General features: G+C 43.5%; 1 protein-coding gene across 3 annotated transcripts in view; it reads right to left on the bottom strand.

The window, feature by feature from the left end:
• NCOA1 (nuclear receptor coactivator 1) overlaps positions 1 to 18,805 on the bottom strand; it is a 1,093,244-nt gene that overhangs the window by 232,236 nt on the left and 842,203 nt on the right. For all 3 annotated transcript variants that reach the window (XM_029596190.1, XM_029596192.1, XM_029596191.1), the window contains exon 14: positions 9,055 to 10,498. In XM_029596190.1, the coding sequence (XP_029452050.1) occupies positions 9,055 to 10,498 (1,444 nt within the window). The remainder of the gene's footprint in view (positions 1 to 9,054; positions 10,499 to 18,805) is intronic.

Here is an 18,805-nt window from a genome sequence, read left to right as displayed (position 1 = left end):
CAGAAGGTCCTGATATCTCTTAGTGAGCAGACTGCGTAATGCTGCTTCAGAACTGGAAGTGTCTGGAGCTGTAGTAGGAGGTTTCGGCAAAGAATGCTTGAATTTCCCCAATGACTTTTGCATGGAAGTGGTTTTCCTTTGCAAAGGAGGTTTGGATGGTGCCATTGTAAGAGAGATATCGGCTGTGTACCAGATGGCATCGATGATGTTGTGAAGGAAAACATCGAGATAGGAATCATCGACGTTATAGGCTGGGTTGGCATCGAAGGCATCGATGGTATCGATGGGATAAATGCCTGAACAGGCTCCATCATCGATGTTGTTATTTGCATCGAGGTAGACATCAGCGGAATCGAAGGCATCGAAGATACCGCTGGCATCAGCGTATACGCCAGCATCGACTGAACCGTCGGCATCGGCTGTAAAGCCGGTATCGATGAAACTTGGATCATCGGCGAAGTCGCCGGCATCGGCTGTGAAACTGGTATCGAAGAAGCTTCTGACATCGACGATCCCGCCGGCATCGACATGGGTGTCGGCATCGGCGATGGCATCGGAATTTGTTGCTTTAAGGCATCGGTGACAATTTGCTTTATTAACAAATTCAAGTCAGGAATCAAAGTCGATGACTGCAGCAAGGTCGACGGTATCGATGCCGGAACCGAGGGAACGGAAGTCACCGTAGGTGAAGACGACTTTTGTTTCTTAGCGCTTGGTTCGTTCGGCGGCGGAAGCGGCGGGATAGATCGATGCCGTCGGTGCTTATGCTTCGATCTCGGTTCGGATACCGACCTTGTCGACGAGGTAGAGGGTGTTGGTGAAGAGGCATCGCCCGAACCCTCTGGAAGTCGTTTTTTTGAGAAGAATCTTTTTAGTAAGGTCTACCGGTGATGATTTTGTGGAAGTTGTTGGTGAAGGCCCCGATTGGATTTGAAAAATCTGTGCCATCTTTTCTTGGCGGAGTTTTCTGCCTTTTGCAGTCATCTCTTGGCATTCTGGACAGGAAGCAATGTCATGCTGTCCTCCGAGGCACCGAACGCATTCTATATGCGGGTCCGTGATGGACATAGTTCGGTTACAGGCTGGGCACTTTTTGAAGCCTGATGCCATCATGACTCGATGAAAAAATGCTAAATATTTTAGCGGAAGCTAATTTCTTTGTCACCGTCCGGTGACAATGACTATGAGACCCGAAATGGGGCAAAAATTCTAAAGAAAATATTGACTTTTTTTGTCAACTTGTGAGGAAAAACCTCACAGGGCTCCTGTGACCGCGATGTCAATGGCAGCGCGGAAAAACGAAGACTGAAGTGAGACTCCTGTGGCAGGGAATATCATGGCATGCCGGGCATGCTCAGTAGCCCCAGGCTGCCAATCAAAAGCTTCTAGAAACTTTGCCAGATGTTTTCACGCATTAGGGCTCCGTGAGTGACGTCACCCATATGTGAGGACTAGCATCCTGCTTGTCCTGGGATAATCACATTTACCTGTTCTTGACCTCTCATGATTTTATAGACCTCTATCATATTCCCCCTCAGCAGTCTCTTCTCCAAGTTGAACAGTCCTAACCTCTTTAGCCTTTCTTCATAGTGGAGCAGTTTCATTCCCTTTATCATTCTGGTCACCACTCTCTGTACCTTCTCCAGTGCAGCTATATCTTTTTTGAGATGTGGTGACCAGAATTGCACACAGTACTCAAGGTGCGGTATCATCATGGAGCGATACAGTAGAATTATGTCATTTTCCGTTTTATTCACCATTCCATTCCTAATAATTCCTAACATTCTGTTTGCTTTTTTGACTGCCGCAGAACACTGAGCCAATGATTTCAATGTATTATCCACTATAACTCCTAGATATTTTTCCTGAATGGTAGCTCCTAATATGGAACCTAACATCATTAACTACAGCATCAATTATTTTTCCCTATATGCATCACCTTGCACTTGTCCAAATTAAATTTCATCTTTCATTTGGACACCCGATCTTCCAGTCTCGCAAGGTCCTCCGGTAATTTATCACAATCCGCTTGTGATTTAACTACTCGGAATAACTTTGTGTCATCTGCAAATTTGATCACCTAACTCGTCTTATCCCTTTCCAGATCATTTATAAATATATTGAAAAGCACTGGTCCAAGTACAAAGCCCCAAGACACTCCACTGTTTACCTTTTTTCTGCTGAGACAATTGACCATTTAAACCAACTGTTTCCTGTCTTTTAACCAATTTGCAATCCAGAAAAGGACATCACCTCCTGTGCCATGACTTTTTAGTTTTTTTTAGAAGCCTCTCATGAGGGGCTTTGTAAAACGCCTTCAGAAAATCCAAATACACTACAACTACCAGTTAACCTTTATCCAATAGTTTATTAACCCCTTCAAAAAATGTAATTTGTGAGTCAAGACTTCTCTTGGGTAAATCCATGCTGGTGTGTTCCATTAAACCGCGTCTTTCTATATGCTCTGTGGTTTTGATCTTTAGAATAGTTTCCACTATTTTTCCCAACACAGAAGTCAGGCTCTCCAGTCTATAGTTTCCCGGATCACCCCTGAAGCCGTTTTTAAATATTTTACTTCAGGGCTGGCACCCTTCAGTCTTCAGGTACTATGGATGATCTTAATGATAAGTAACAAATTTTTACTAATAGATTTTAAATTTCATTTTTGAATTCTTTCAGAACTCTTGGGTATATACCATCCGGTCCAGTTGATTTGCTACTCTTTAGTTTGTCAATCTGGCCAACTACATCTTCCAGGTTCACCATGATTTGGTTCAGTTCATTTGACTCATTACCCTTGAAAGCCATCTCCGGAACTGGTATCTCCCCAACATCCTCATTCGTAAACAAAGAAGTAAAGAATTCATTTAGTCTTTCTACGATGGTTTTATCTTCCCTAAGAGCCCCTCTAACCCCTCAGTACAGCCAACTTCATTTCAAATTCTCCCTTAGCCTGTCTTATCAATGTTTTACACTAATCTTGACAATACTTATGCTTTTTCCTATTTTCTTCAGATGGATCCTTCTTCCAATTTTTGAAGGACTTTTTTTTTTTGCCTAAATAGTCTCTTTCACCTCACCTTTAAACATGTTGGTAATCGTTTGGCCTTCCTTCCATCTTTCTTAATGCATGGAATACATCTGGACTGCACTTCTAAGATGGCATTTTTAAACAACATCCATGCCTGTTGTACATTTTTAACCTTTGCAACTACACCTTTCAGTGTTTTTCTATTTTCTTCAATTTATCAAATTTTCTTTTACAAATTTAGTGTTAGAGATGTAGATTTACATGATGTCCTCATACCAGTCATTAATTCAAATTTCATTATATTATGATCACTATTGCCAAGTGGCCTCACCACCGTTCCTCTCTCACCAAAACCTGCATTCCACTAGGAATTAGATGTAAATTGCTCCCTCTCAAGTTGGCTCCCGAACCAATTGCTCCATGAAGCAGTCATTTATTCCATCCAGGCACTTTACGTCTCTAGCATGTCCTGATTTTACATTTACCCAGTCAATATTGGGGTAAATGAAATCTTCCATTATTACTGCACTGCCAAACTGGTTAGCATTTCTGATTTCTCTTAGCATTTCATCATCCGTCTCATCATTTTGACTAGGTGGATGGTACTATACCTCCTATCACTATACTCTTACCCAACACGCATGGGATTTTCTATTCATATAGTTTCTTCTATGCATTTAGTCTCCTGTATGATCTTTATCTTGTTGAACTCTATGCCATCCTGGAGTTAAAGCACCACATCTCCACCAAGTTGATCCACCCTATCATTGCGATATAATTTGTACCCTGATATAACACTATCCCATTGGTTATCCTCCTTCCACCAGGTCTCTGAGATGCCAATTATCTCTATCTCAACATTTACTGCTATACACTTTAACTCTCCCATCTTACTTCTTAGACTTCTGGCATTAGCATACAGACATTTCAAAGTATGTTTTTTGTTTGTATTAATAACCTGCTTTTCAGTTGATAGGGATATTTTGGAATCCTTTAGTTCAGGTGATTCTTCACTTTTAGGCACATGGACTGCTTTTGCTTTTATTGGAGCCTCTCTGCTGGGATGCTCTAACTCTCCTGTTTTATTAGTATCTTTCTGAGATACCTCCCTCCAAATCATGCACTGCTGAGTGACTATCAGCTTTACCCCTTGTTCTAGTTTACAAGCTGCTCTATTTCCTTTTTAAAAGATAGCACCAGCAGCCTGGTTCCACTCTGGTTAAGATGGAGCCCGTCCTTTTGATAAAGTCTCCCCCTTCCCCAAAAGGTTGCCCAGTTCCTTACAAAACTGAATCCCTCTTCCTGTACCGTCTCACCCATGCATTGAGACTCCAGAGCTCTGCCTGCCTTTAGGGACCTGCACGTGGACAGGGAGCATTTCAAAGAATGCCACCCTGGAGTTTCTGGATTTCAGCTTCCTATCTAAAATCCTCAATTTGGCTTCCAGAACCTCCCTCCCATATTTTCCTAAGTTGCTGGTGCCCACATGTACCATGGCAACAGACTCCTCCCCAGCACCATCTAAAATCCTATTTAGGTGCTATGTGAGATCCAACTTCGTAGCAGGCAGGCAAGTTACCAGGCAGTCCTCAAATCCACCAGCCACCCAGCTATCTACATTTCTAATAATCGAATCAACAACTATGACAGCTGACCTAAACCTTCTCTCCTGGGCAGTAGCCCTGGTAGGCTTGTCCTTGGTACAAGAGGAAACTGCATCACCTAGAGAGCAGATCCTTGCTACAAGATCATTTCCTGCTACATCAGGATGATGCTCTCCAACCAGGAGACCTTTCTGATCCAAGGCAGCACCAGGGCTGCCAGACTGGCTATTATGTCCCTGAAGGTCTCATCAATATTTCTCTCTGTCTGTCTCAGCACCTCAAGGTCAGCCACTCAACCCTCCTTAATACCTTATGGGGTAGATTTTCAAATAGCGCAATTTGGCGTACTTTTGTTGGCGCATCAGGCGCCAACAAAAGTACGCTGGATATTAGTAGATACGTGCGTAGCCGCGCGTATCCGCTAAAATCCGGGATCGGCGTGCGCAAGGCTATCGATTCCGTATAGCCGGCGCGCGCCGAGCCGCGCAGCCTACCTCCGTTCCCTCCGAGGCCGCTCCGAAATCGGAGCGGCCTCGGAGGGAACTTTCTTTTGCCCTCCCCTCACCTTCCCTTCCCTTCCCCTACCTAACCCACCCGCCCGGCCCTGTCTAAACCCCCCCTTACCTTTGTTGGGGGATTTACGCCTCCCGGAGGGAGACGTAAATCCCCGCGCGCCGGGACGCGACCTGGGGGCGGGTCCGGAGGGTGCGGCCACGCCCCCGGGCCCGCCCCTGAAACGCTACGGCCCGCCCCGAAAATGCCGCGTGGATCGGGCCCGCCCCCTCGGAAAACCCCGGGACTTACGCGAGTCCCGGGGTCTGCGCGCACCGGTAGGCCTATTGAACATAGGCGCACCGGCGCGCAGGGCCCTGCTCGCCTAAATCCGCCCGGATTTAGGCGAGCAGGGCTCTGAAAATCCGCCCCTATATGTTTATTGAAACCCGCTGAGATCTGTGGAACGGTGAACTATAAAGTTTATAAATAAAGAAAGATAAGATATGCCATGCTGGATCAGATCGCAGGTCCATCAAGCCCAGCATCCTGTCTCTGATAGTGGCCAAGTCAAGTCATTAGGAAATATCTGGCAGATTCCAAAGAGTACAAGAACATAAGTTTTGCCATGCTTGGTTAGACCAAAGGTTTGTCAAGCCTGGTATCTGTTAGGTCAGTTTGGGTATTGAACTGCAGATCCTGAAGGTGGCAGGCTGGAGCTTAGCAGAGAAAGCTATTCTGAATGTGAGGAATTGGCAAAACTGCACTGATATTACATTCCTTGGTACTGTGGGCTGGGAGACATGCAGCCACGTTCCCACTGGCTATAGGGAAGCTCACCCTATTCAACCAACTGTTTTTAAGTGCTAGCCAGCAGCAAGTTCTCTGCTGGCATGTCATATCCTGAGCTTCCATTGCTGGGCCTAAACAAGGCTACGCCAAAGTATATTGAGACGATTGGGTCTCTCTCCTCAGACCACCAAGTAAGGGATACTGCATCTTTTCAATTCTCTGGTTGTTCCCTGAAAATTGTAAGTCAGGAAGCTCAAGTTTTGTTTTCTACATTAAAGAATATCAATTGAAAGTGCAGCTATTGTGCTGTTTTAAAACTTAAAAACTTTCAAAAAAGATCTAAAAACATGGATGTTCACCAAAGCATACCAACTCACCCAATGAAGAAATAACTCCAACCCCCTCTGGTTAACCCTAGGAAATTTGGGAACTCAATACAAGATTATATTATAACAAAATCAAAATATGTAAAAACTGATCAACAAAATAATTTTGCAAACTGATTTCTCTATGTTAACAATCATTTGAACCTGTTTTGGAAACCTTGTTAACTATTGTAATTTTGGAAACCATTGTGATGGCGAAACGGTATATAAAACTCGATAAATAAATACATTAATTAATTTTAGTTTGATCCTGATAGCATCCTGTTTCCAACAGTGGCCAATCCAGGTAACAAAATACCTGGCAGGATCCCAAAAGCTTGATAGATTTCATGCTGCTTATTCCAGGGATAAGCAGTAGATTTCCCCAACTCCACCTTAATAATGGGTTTATGGACTTTTCTTCCAGGAACCTGTTCAAACCTTTTTTAGAACCGGCTATATTAACATCTTTTACCATATCCACTGGCAACAAATTCTGGATTTTAAATTAGGTTTTCCTCATAGGGGAATTAGTCCACACCCTTTATTCTCTGTACTTTTTTTAAAATTCTGCTGTATCTTTTTTCCCTATTACAAAAAAAGCCTTAAAGGGCAATACTATATGATAACCAGGCACTCAGTGTGTAGTTTCCTGGATGACCCCGGAAACTCAGTGTGCCCGGTGAGCCGAGACGCTATGAGAAGAGAAAGCTGTCTATTCGACTATAGAAATAAAACAGGACTGAAAAAATAATTTCTTGATTGAATACATGTTGATTCCAGTCTCTGAAGCAGCAGTTTGCGAAACGTGGTACCGTGTTGGGCCTTAAGTAACTTCAAAAAATGGGGAAGTAGTGCACTTTTTAATGCTCACAATTTAAGAAAAATACTTGAAAAAAATGCTTAAAAATATTTAAAGATGGATCTATGATTAAAAGTGTGCCCCTCTTATTTATCGATGGAGCATAACGCAAGGCTCTAAAAGATAATAATTAAGGGGTTTATATGATGGTCCCATAAATCACAAAACTATATAAATTGAAATTTGGTGAATACGTTTAATTCTATGTATTGGGTATCTTTTTTCCCAGCACTGACTTTGAGCTCAACAGTGTGAATGAAGTTTCCTGGATGACCCTGGAAACTTTTTTTTTTTAAGACTATTTTTTTTTTTTAATTTAGATTTATATTCTGCTTTTTGCACATTTTTCAGCACTTCAAAGTGGATTACATTCAGGTACTGGAGGTATTTCTCTATCCCCAGAGGGCTTACAATCTAAGTTTGTACCTGAGGCAATGGAGGGCAAAGGGTTCTGAGCAACTGACTGCTTTCCCCCATCATCTAATTTAAAAGCTGCCCTAGCTCCTTTTTAAAAGGTTAATGTCAGCAGCCTGGTTCCACTCTAGTTAAGGTAGAGCCCATTCCGTCAGAATAGGCTCCCCCTTGCCCAGAATGTTACTCGGTTCATAACAAACCTAAAACCCTTTTTCCTGCACCATTGTCTCATCTACGCATTGAGAGTCTGTAACTTGGTCTGCCTCTGGGGTACTGCCCATGGAACGGGAAGTATTTCTGAGAAGCAGGAAAAATAAAACCAGCATAATATGGTGGGAGGGGTTTAGGGTGAGAAGCAGACTCAGAGGACATATGATAAATAATGCTTTACTGAGAGATAAGTGACAGATAAGTGGGATACGGTACCAGTAAATGTGTTAAAAACCGAAACCATGATAGGATTTAGTATGCCTGGGACAAATACAGAAAGGAGTGATACGAAAAGGGCTGGAAGAGGTTGGGTGAATCCTTCCCCACTCCCACACAGATTTTCTTGGTAAAATTAGTTTAAAAAATTGCATACAAATTTCTGCAATTAAAGTTATGTACAACCAAACGTCTCATTCCCCAGTTTCAGAACCACCTTAGTGCAGAAGAGAACTATAAAGGGAAAATAACAAAAATGACTTGGATAAGGGCTGATGATCTGCAAGCAGCCAAGTATATATGGCTGACAAATGGAAGAAATCTTTACCTAGATAGTGTAGACAGGTATAGCTGGACAGCCTGTGGGTCAATTGTTCATCTGCTGACATCTATAATGTTATTTCTATGTTTTCTTTATAAAGTTTTGCTGCTATACCCTTCCATCTATCCTGTTAGTTGTACCTCGTCTGGTCTGCTTATTTATTTTTTGATTTTCTTGTAAAGGAATAGTCTTATTTTTCATAATAAACTATCCATTAAAATTAAAAACTGTATATCATTAAAGTAAGGCAGAACCAACAAAGTCCCCAAAAGGCCAGAACTGTCTTGCTACCTCATGATGTCACTGAATCTGGCTGGCAACACTAAGACACAATGGTGGGGGTGGAAGGGAAATAGAACCAAAAGGTTACTAAGAGCCAAGAGAAACAGATAAGTATGAGAAAGAAAAAAGTGCAAAGCTTGCTGGGCAGACTGGATGGGCCGTTTGGTCTTCTTCTGCCGTCATTTCTATGTTTCTATGGTGCATAAGCAAGAATATGTGTATTGCTGCAGCCCATGCTGAACATCTTCTGTCAATAAAGGAGCACTTCAGTCACCAAGACTGTCAATGTGACATCAGCCACTAAAATTCAACTCACTAGAAATTTTGCATTTTAATTTACAAAAAAGACTAGTGAAAAGTGATAAAATAAAGAAAAACAGGGCAGGGCAGTTTTGCATTGTCTTTGGCTCAACACAGTATCTATACATTATTATATACAATAAAAAAAAAGATAAAACACTTACCCGATTCTGGGACTCTAATTTTAGTTCTTCTTGAGCAGGCTTGGGCAATGGGGCTGGAGTTGGATGGCATGGATCCACTTGCTCAGTCTTTTCCATTTTCACTTTCACATCCTCCAGAGACAGACTGGGAGTTGCTCCTAGCTCTTTCTCATCCTTGTCTAGAAGATAACGCAGGAGCTGATGATCCTTTGTTTCCTTTTTCTTTGCTGTCTCCGGCTCCGGTTTTATCTCAGGAGTGCTCACTGGTGTCTGGCTTGGGGCTGAGGCAGTTCCTGTCCCACTATCTTTTTTGTCTTGTTCCAAGGACAAAGTGCTAATATCAGAAGGACTACCTTCTTGTAAAAGACGGTGTAAAATTTTGTGACGTTCTGTCAAAGAACTGTGAGAAGAGGGACATGAGCTATTTGAAGAGTTACTGCAAACTGAATGTGAGGCACCTGTGCAAGATAATACATCTCTGCAACTAGTGTCTGCATCTGCGTGCCGCAATTGCTGCTCTGCAGTTGCAGCCAAAAGCTGCACCAGTTTGTGGCTGGGGGTAGTGGGAGAGCTTTTACTGTCCCCTTCAGAGAGTCTGTCACTGCTGTGCAACCGGCCTGAATCTAGTGACTTACTATCACTAGAGTTGCTGTCCGACTGAATCATTTCACTCAAAATTGATGCAATTTCCTTGGTGTCATTTTGCTCCATTTTCATTGGCTGCAAACTTAACCTTCCAGGTGAGTTCTGCGAGCTTGCCTGCCGAAGAACCGGAGATGATGTGGAATATCCCACAGGTGTACTGGGTCCTTCATTAAGCCCTTGCAAAGAATTCAGCGGAGTATTTGAAAAAGGCCTATTGTTACTGTTGCTGCAGCCACTGCCTGCCATGCTTACTGGAGATGTTGTGGAGAATCCACTTGGGGTACTGGGTCCATCATTAAGCCCTTGCATGGAGTTTAATGGTGAATTTAAAAAAGATCTGCCACCTCCTGCCATGTTGCAGCCACTACCCGACATGCCTACTGGGGAGTGCATAGTAGGAGAAAAGGGATTGCCTGACACTCTAGGTCTGGTTACCAATCCTGGGCTACCCCGAGGCCTTGGAGACATGAACTGTGGAGGGCTTATTCCTGGACTATTCATGGGAGAATTGAGGTTTACATGGTGATTACTGTTCTGGGGACCAGTCAGTCCCTGGTTTAAGGCAACACTGGCTCCTAGCTGATTCCCAGGTGAACATCCATAGCTTGTCTGGCTGGCATTAGAATTGCTGATGCTGTGCAGGACAGAGCCTGGTTGCTGGTTTACTGTGGTGGTCAGAATGCTGCCATTGGATGGGGAGGTAGTGGATGGAAAAGTCATACCTTGAGCTGGGGAAATGTTAGGGTTTACAGAGGGACTTAGGCGGGGTAATGACATTCCAGAAATAGTATTTTCTTGAGGAGAAAGTGGGTTCTGATCCCTAGAGGAAAAACAGAAAAGTGAAAAAAATAATTCAAAGCCTTCACAAAAATCCCTTACTTGTACAACCATATGTGTGTTACCATGCTTTTTCAAACCTTTAGAACACTGAAGCAGCAGTAAGAATGTCCAGATGAACATATCAAAGAACTTTTGAGTTGTGCTCATCCTGAGATTGCTAATAATTAATGAGACAGGTAGATAGGAGGGGAGGGAGAGAAAGAATGCACATCAACTGTCTCTCTTCCACCACCTATAAATCATGCACACATCCCCTGACTTGCACTCCAGGTTGTCTCCTTCCTCTGCCTCCACTCTGCCCTCAACTAAGTTCCCAGTCCTGAGATCAGAGGCAGTGCCTGCAGGCTCCAATGATTCCAAGGGAAAAAACCGCATAATTATCCTTTTACCACATAATTCATAACCTGCCATGCAAGCAACAAACTAGAAGCTCCCTGTCTCCTAATTCAACCAGTTAAAGAAAGCTACACTGTTCCCTCCTTCAATCTCAGTTTGTTCCATTTGCTGCTCCAGCCCCTCCCCCCATAATCACCATGCAGGGATCAGAAGGAGACGGCGAAGAGGCTGAGGCTGGAGTAGAAAGAGTAAAGGAGAAAAGAGGTATTCTGGCTCCTTAATTCAGCTCCTCTCCTCTTACTTTCCCCCTTATCCCTAATCCTGAAGGGAATAGGAGGGGAGGGTTGAGATAGAGAAAGCTTTCAGAATGTTTTATACCTCAAAGATCTCTGAAATAAAACCAAAGATGATTTTCATATAACTCTTGGGTGGAGTGATGTCCCTTTCGAAGAATTTCATCTTTATACAAAGGTTCAATCAAAGAACTGGATATGTTTTGGATGTATCTAGTAATGTCTCTTAGCTGGCAGAGATGGCATTAATTTCAATTCACAGAAGCCTTGATGATTGCTGGCTTCTGCTAATTCAACCCATTATGTGTCTGTTACCAAAATCTAATATATTATTGTATCTCAATCTTTGTATGCCAGGGACTGGCTAGTTACCTTCCTTTAATTCTGTGAACCAGTTGCAGCACTGATGGGAAGGGATGGAAAGGGAGGGACGGTCACTGAAAATTAGTGGGGTGTATGGAATATTGACCCTCCCCCACCCACTTTTGATCTCATGGGTCAGCCCTGCAGCTAGTACTATGAAATTTTAAGAAGGTAACTAGCCAATTTGTTTTCTATATAAAAAACAAAAAGTCCTCTCTCCCTTCCTTCGCCCAGTCAGTCAACAGTACTGCCCTCAGAAAAAAATAGTATCTACCTCTTTTTCCCTCACTGCAAGTCACTAATTTATTATAGAAAAAAAATTCCTCCCTCTCTCTTCCTCCCTACTGCCAGCCAGCAATACTACTACAATTAATATCCTCTGTCCTGTGGTCTTTTTTCCCCATTTGGGGCTGGTTCCAAAGTCCAATCTCTGAGAGGGGAGCAGATGTAGTTGAATGCTAGTCAATGTGAAACTGCTTCTGTGTCTGTTTTGCTCTCAGGCCCCATTGGTGGCTCTGTCCCTATCTTGGATTCTATACAAGAGGTGGGGTCTGAAAGCAGAGCAGATTTTGGCTCTGTCTCACCCTGGCTTGCTAACATTCAGCTCAGGTTGCTTTCCTTCCAGAAATTGGACCTCGAGAATATGCCCAACTGGAAACAATATGTCTGTGGGGCAGAACAGGGTAAAAGGTGGGCTTAGGAAGAATATTTGCTGGTTGTAATGCAGGTTGCTGTGCAGTTTGTGCAGTTGCAGTGCAGGTCGTGCTTCCTCCTCATCCTCCTGCAATCATCGTCAATTTGTGGACTGGCAGAAATGCTGCTAGGGACTGATGCTTATCCATGCACCAGTGGTAAAAAAATGTAGGGGTAGATTTTTATACCTACGAGCGGGCGTACACGTGCGCGCACACATGTATGCCCAATTTTATAACATGTACGTGCAAGCGCGCGCATGTTATAAAATAGGAGGTCGGCCTATGCAGAGGGGTGCACACTAGTGCACCTTGCGTGCGCCGACGCCCGTGGCCTTCCCTCGTTCCCACCCCCCTAATCTATCCCTCTCCCCAGCCCTATCTTACACCCCCCCAAATTTTTATCACATTTTTTGCGCCTGCCTCCAGGCAGGTACAAGTTGCGCGCACTGGCAGCCTGCCGGCCCGAGATCCTCCGACACAGCAGCAAATGGCTGCTGTGCAGGAGGACTCTGGTCCCACCCCTGGACCGCCCCACCCCTGGACTGTCGCTTTTGTAAAGCCCCGGGTCTTAGATGTGTCCCGGGGCTTTACGCGTGTCACCGGGCCTTTATAGAATAGGTTACATGCATAACTGGTCTTGCGCGCGCCAGACCTATTTTAAAAAGGCCCGGCAACGTGCATAAAGTCCAGGGACGCGTGTAAGTCCCAGGGCTTTACTAAAAGGGTGGTCCAGGGCAGGGGCGGTCCGGGGCGGGGCCATTGCCACTGTGTCGAAGGATTGGGTGTCAGCTGCCGGCAGGCGCAAAATGTAAAATACAAATTGGGGGGGGGGGGGGGGGGGGGGTTAGAGTAGGGCTAGGGGGAGGAAAGGTTAGGGGAAGGGGTGGGAAGCTTAGGTTAGGGGGAAGGGAACAGGGGAAGGCAGCGCGGCTCGGCACGCGCAAGGTGCACAATTGCGCACCCCCTTGCACTCGCTGACTCCTGATTTTATAACTTGCACGCACAAGTCATAAAATCGGGTATACAGGTGCGCGCGCCGGGTAGCGTGCACACATGTACGCCCGCGTGCACCTTTTTAAAATCTACCCCATAAGCTATATTCTTGGCAAGATAAGGACTGTTTCAAAAAAATATAAAAAGAATGGTTGCATTGTATTTCAATTGAAAACAAAAATCCTCTCATGTAATTCCATGTTAAATTCAATTTTTTGTTCATTCTGTTTGCTGTAATTTCCTATTGTTGGTTCTCTGTAAACCGAAGCGATATGTACTTGTACATGATCTTCGGTATAAAAAAAGTCTTAAATAAAAAAAAAAATATTTCAGTTAAAAGTTTAATATGTCTTTACTTGATAGTTGAATTTTGTACTTAAGAATTTTGTATTTATATATACCGTCACATTGTTTTTAAACAAGAGTTAAAGTTTTTCAATAAAAATTGACTTTTTTTTGCATTGTGAGAGATTTGAAAATGTATGCAAAATTATGCAAATCTTTCATTTGATTTCCATGGAATTTTGAAAAATCTGCTTCAGAATCTTGAAATATCTGTCACAGGAAACTGGAGGCACTGGCTACAGGCTGACTTATTTATTTATTTATTTATTTATTTAACAGCTTTTAATATACCGGTGTTCGTGCGAGCACATCACGCCGGTTTACAATAAAACTTGAGAAAGGAGGAAATTACAAAAAACAGGGGGTGGGAGATAGAGCAGGAGCGAAAAGGGGGGGTGGAGAGAGGGGGAGAAGGTAAAGGAGGAAAGATAGCAGCTGAGAAGGTAAAAGGAACGTAGCAGTATTTACATGAGAGACTAATTAAACGAGGGTTAAACATTGTCGCTAAATTACAGCAGTTAATGAAGGATATATAGATTATATAGAGGATATATATGGTAGCTTATTTACAGCAGTTAAGGCAGGTTATAAAAGATAACTTATTTAACATTTAAAAAAAAACCAGATATATATAATAGTTTATTAACAGCCGTTATGGCAGGTAAGAAGAAATAACTAATTTTAACTTTTAACACACAGGTAGTACAGGTTGTATGGTAACTAGGGTGCGATGAAGGTGTATGGTGGGTGGGGGGTGTATAGGGTGGGTGTAGGGTGGGGGGGAGGGGGGGTAAAGGGTGGGTAGATGGGTTGCAGGGGTGTGTGACTGGGGGGGTTTCAGGGGGGTTGACTATGAGGGGTTGGTTTCGGGGTAGGCCTGTCTGAAGAGTCAGGTCTTAATGCCTTTTTTGAAATTGGGTAGTGAGGGTTCAAGACGGAGGTGTGTGGGGAGGGAGTTCCACAGGGCGGGGCCTGCGATGGTGAAGGCTCTTTCGAGGGGGGGTGTGTGAAGGGTGCCTGTAGAGGTGGATCTTGTCTGGCGGGTTGAGAGGTGGAAGTGGGGCATTTTCTTAAGCCAGGGGGAGTTGTTTTTGTAGAGCGTGTTGTGAAGAATAGTTAGGGTCTTATATTGGGTGCGGAACTGGATGGGCAGCCAGTGTAAGTCTACTAGGATGGGTGTAATATGCTCTCTTTTACGTGTGTTTGTAAGGATTCGTGCCATGGCGTTCTGAAGGGTTTGAAGTGGTTTGATGGTGGAGTATGGAAGGCCTAGTAGCAGGGCGTTGCAGTAGTCCACTTTGGAGAAAATGGTGGACTGTAGGACTAATCTGAAGTCTTGAGTATGGAGTAAAGGCTTGAGCTTTTTAAGGATCTGGAGTTTGTAGAAGCCTGCTTTAAGAAGGGACTTGATGTGTGGCTTGAAGTTCAGGTGTTGGTCAAGTGTGACTCCCAGGTCTCTTACGGAGGGTGGTAGTGTGGGAGAGATGCTGGGGGGCGGTGGTGTGGTGGATGAGTCATGTTCAGGTTGCTTGGATATAAAGAGTAGTTCGGTTTTGGTTGCATTAAGAGCAAGGTGCAGGTCGGTTAGTAGGGAGTTGATGGTGACTAGGCAAGATTCCCAGAAAAGGATGGTTTCATTGAGTGTTTTCTGAATGGGTATGAGTATTTGTACATCATCAGCATATAAGAAGTAGTCCAGGCCTAAGTTTGAGAGTAAGTTGCAGAGGGGGAGGAGGTATATATTGAAGAGGGTGGAGGATAGGGAAGATCCCTGGGGGACGCCTTGTCTGAGGGGAACATGACAGGATTCACAGTTATCGAGTTTTATAAGGTATTCTCTGTTCGTAAGGTAAGAGGTGAGCCAGTCTAGTGCTGTGTCGGCAACGCCTATCTCTGTCAAGCGTGTGATGAGGATTTGATGATTAACAGTGTCGAAGGCTGCCGATATATCTAGTAAGGCCAGTAGGAAAGATTTTCCTTGGTCTAGTCCAATGAGTATGGTATCAGTAATGGCTAAGAGGAGATTCTCGGTATTTCGGCCTTTCCGAAATCCAAATTGTGAAGGGTGCAGGAGGTTGTGGTCCTCGAGGTAGTCGGTGAGCTGGGAATTGACTACTTTCTCGAGGACTTGGCCCTCTCCCTCCTGTTTCTTACCCACATGTTGACAAAGGGGATAGGAGGTGAGGCTGGAGGGAACACATTAGAGCAGAAATCAATTGCTCTGCATCCTTCTCCAGCCCCTCCCCTCCTGTTTCTTCCCAGATATTGCCTACAGTGTTTGCTCCAGCCTCATCTCCTCCCTTCCTGTGAGGATTCCATGAATATTAAAGAAAGAAAGGCATCAAAATACCCACATTCTATAATAATGAAACAATAGTCTAAAATGCTCACTGGTAAATATGATGAAATCTCACTTGCTGCAAAGCAGTAAAACTTGGGATATTTGCGAATTTTGGTAGTGGAAGCAACATCTTGAGATGTAAACTAACATGTGCTATTATTGTTTTATTTCATTTGTAGTGATTTTGTATATAATGAAGTTGCTTACGTACCAGGTCTTCTCAGTCACATACAGTGCACGGTTATGTGACTGCGCTCAGCACCGAATATCAGAAATTTCTAGAGATCTCTGAAAAGGGAAAAGCCTTTCTCTGCCCATGAACAGTGGTTCCCAGGCTACAGTGACTTCTCTCAGTTACATTTAAATAGCTTTGACCAGGAAGGAGAACAACTCCAAAAGGGAGGTGGATTGATTTTGTGTGAGTGGAGAGCTGCTCTCTTCAGATATCACCCATTACAATAAAGAACTCCACTTTCTATGGTGATAAACAGACAATGGGTGGGAAATCCCTCTCTTTATGTAATCATTTTTAACATTTTAAAATTATAAAATTGGCTCCAAGAGGGAAAGAGTTGAGCTCTACTCTTCAGAACAGACAATCCAAAGCAATCATCCCATCAGGAAACAATATCAAAACAGTAATGCGATATGAATGTAAATTCCAGGTTGTAGCCTTGAAAATCCTTTCAATGGAAGATGACCTTAGATAGGTGGCTAAAACTGTTATGGCCCTAAAATTATTGGTCTTGATGTGTGTCTTTCTAATGTCAAGTCTGCATGGACATAACAGAAAGGATTCAGTCTGCTGCCCAATAAGAAATGGGTTTTGCCACTGCACTGCCAGACCTACTGAGATCAAAAGAAACAAAACGTTAAATGGACTTTCTATGTGCTTAAGTTCACTAAGTAGAAGGTGCTAGCTCTCTTGCAATCCAGAGAATGAAGAGGTTTTTTTACAAGTGGAGTTGCAACCTTTCCATCATGTCTGTACTAAAGCTTGAGCCCTGCAAGTCTTTGAGCCTGAGTGCCTATAGCCATGGTAGGGACTCAATACCATTCCAAGAACAATGTAGGCTGTATGGACTAAATTAGGGGCAGGCAGCTCCGATCCTCAAGTGCCACAAGCTGATCGGGTTTTTAAGATTTGAATGCAAATTAATTTCATGGATATTCACTGTGGATATCCTGAAAATCTGAATAGTTTGTGGCACTTGAGGACCAGACTTGTCTATCCCTGGACTAGATGTTTTTCACAGTCCTCCCTGGTTTCTCCTGGGAGAAAAATGCTCCCAGAATTGTATGCAAGTATTGCATCATGTATATTTAATACAAAGATATAAAGAGCTGGAGAATAACATTTTTTTAATGCATTTTCCACAATGAAGTCTAGTCTCAATAGAAACAGAGGTATCAACGCACGGAATTCCCAATTTCTTGGCCCTTTTCAGGGCAGATTTGACTATCACATTTTGATATAATAACTGGAAATGATACTTCATGGTTGCTTTCTTAACAGGTAGTACAATATATGTCTCCCAAGTCCTCTTCCATTCATCTTGGAAGAAATGGTAGATGGGCACCGCCACAAACACCTTAGGAGCATCCAGGTATTTGAGGCCAAGAAGAGTGCCCTGGGCTCATCCTCAGTCCTTTGAACAATGTCTGGAAAGAAAAGGTCTTCAGTTAGAGACCCTATTCCTAGCCTATACCAAAGAAGGCCTTGATTACATGTCTGTTATGTATTTACCTTCAAAACAGTATGTGCAAGGCCACAGAACAACTCTGACGCTAATTCTGAGAACATGGATTCTTGAGAATAGACCAACCTCTGTAGGCTAAACTAGACTCCTTGGGCTTCGGTGCAGAGTGAGATCAAGGAGCAGCTGAGGCTTCCTGTTACTTTCCTATTTAAAACAAGCTTGCCTTGGATGGTGTCAAGACAGGCTCAGGGTATTTGAGCTGTGTCAGCACTGATGCACCAAGGAGAATCAAGGTGCTCAGGTGATGTTTTTGAGTGAACACTGGCAATCTTCACAGCCAGCTGCACTTCAAAGTGACAATAACAGGTGTCACCCTTGTAGAGAGTGGATATCTTCTAGGGCTTTCTAGAGGTCATTATCAAAGACTCATGAATGGACATCTGGAGACTTGTGTGTCAAAGATAGAGCTCACTTCCAGATAGGGCTACCTGGGGTGATACAGAACTTTCTGCAACTCAAGACTTATGGGTCTATGAATCTAGGAGATGCACTGATGCATCAGGTCCTCCGTTAAAGGCTTACTGTCGACTTTTTGGATTTTTGCTCAAGCATTTAGAGCCTTGGACTCTGCTAGGGGAGAGGGATTTCCCATGATTCTTGGGCTTAGTCTTGGACTGAAAAGCATAAGAGGTTGATAATTTCTTTGGTGATGCTTGGTCATCAGAAGTCTCTTCAGCTCCATGATCCTCTTTTTGGGTCTTCTACAGCAGCTTCAAAGAGCTGCACTTAAATTCACCAATAAAGAATGCTCCAAATCTTTCCTTCCTGCTCAAATCACTCTAAGCAGATACCAGAGCTGCAGCTGTCATGATCCTCTCTCAAATGTAGGAAACCATATCATGCTAAGTAATGTATATCTTCTGTTTGTACTTGGCACAGAATTTGAAGACAATGGCATGCTTCTTTGTCATGGAGAGGGAAACTGATGAGGCAAAAATGAAATGAATATATTTTCCTCTTGAAAGGAGATGGTCCAACAAGAAGAACATTTTTGACTGGGTAGCCCTGCTAAGAACATAAGATAAGAACATTAGAAATTGCCATACTGGGTCAGACCAAGGTCCATCAAGTCCAGCATCCTGTTTCCAACAGTGGCCAATCCAGGCTACAAGCACCTGGCAAATACCCAAAAACTAAGTATAATCCCACAAAACTGATGCC

The sequence above is a fragment of the Rhinatrema bivittatum genome, chromosome 3 (genome assembly GCF_901001135.1).
Source record: "Rhinatrema bivittatum chromosome 3, aRhiBiv1.1, whole genome shotgun sequence".
Classification (NCBI taxonomy): domain Eukaryota; kingdom Metazoa; phylum Chordata; class Amphibia; order Gymnophiona; family Rhinatrematidae; genus Rhinatrema; species Rhinatrema bivittatum.
Note: the sequence above shows the minus strand (reverse complement) of the source record. Positions and strands in the feature narration are given on the sequence as shown.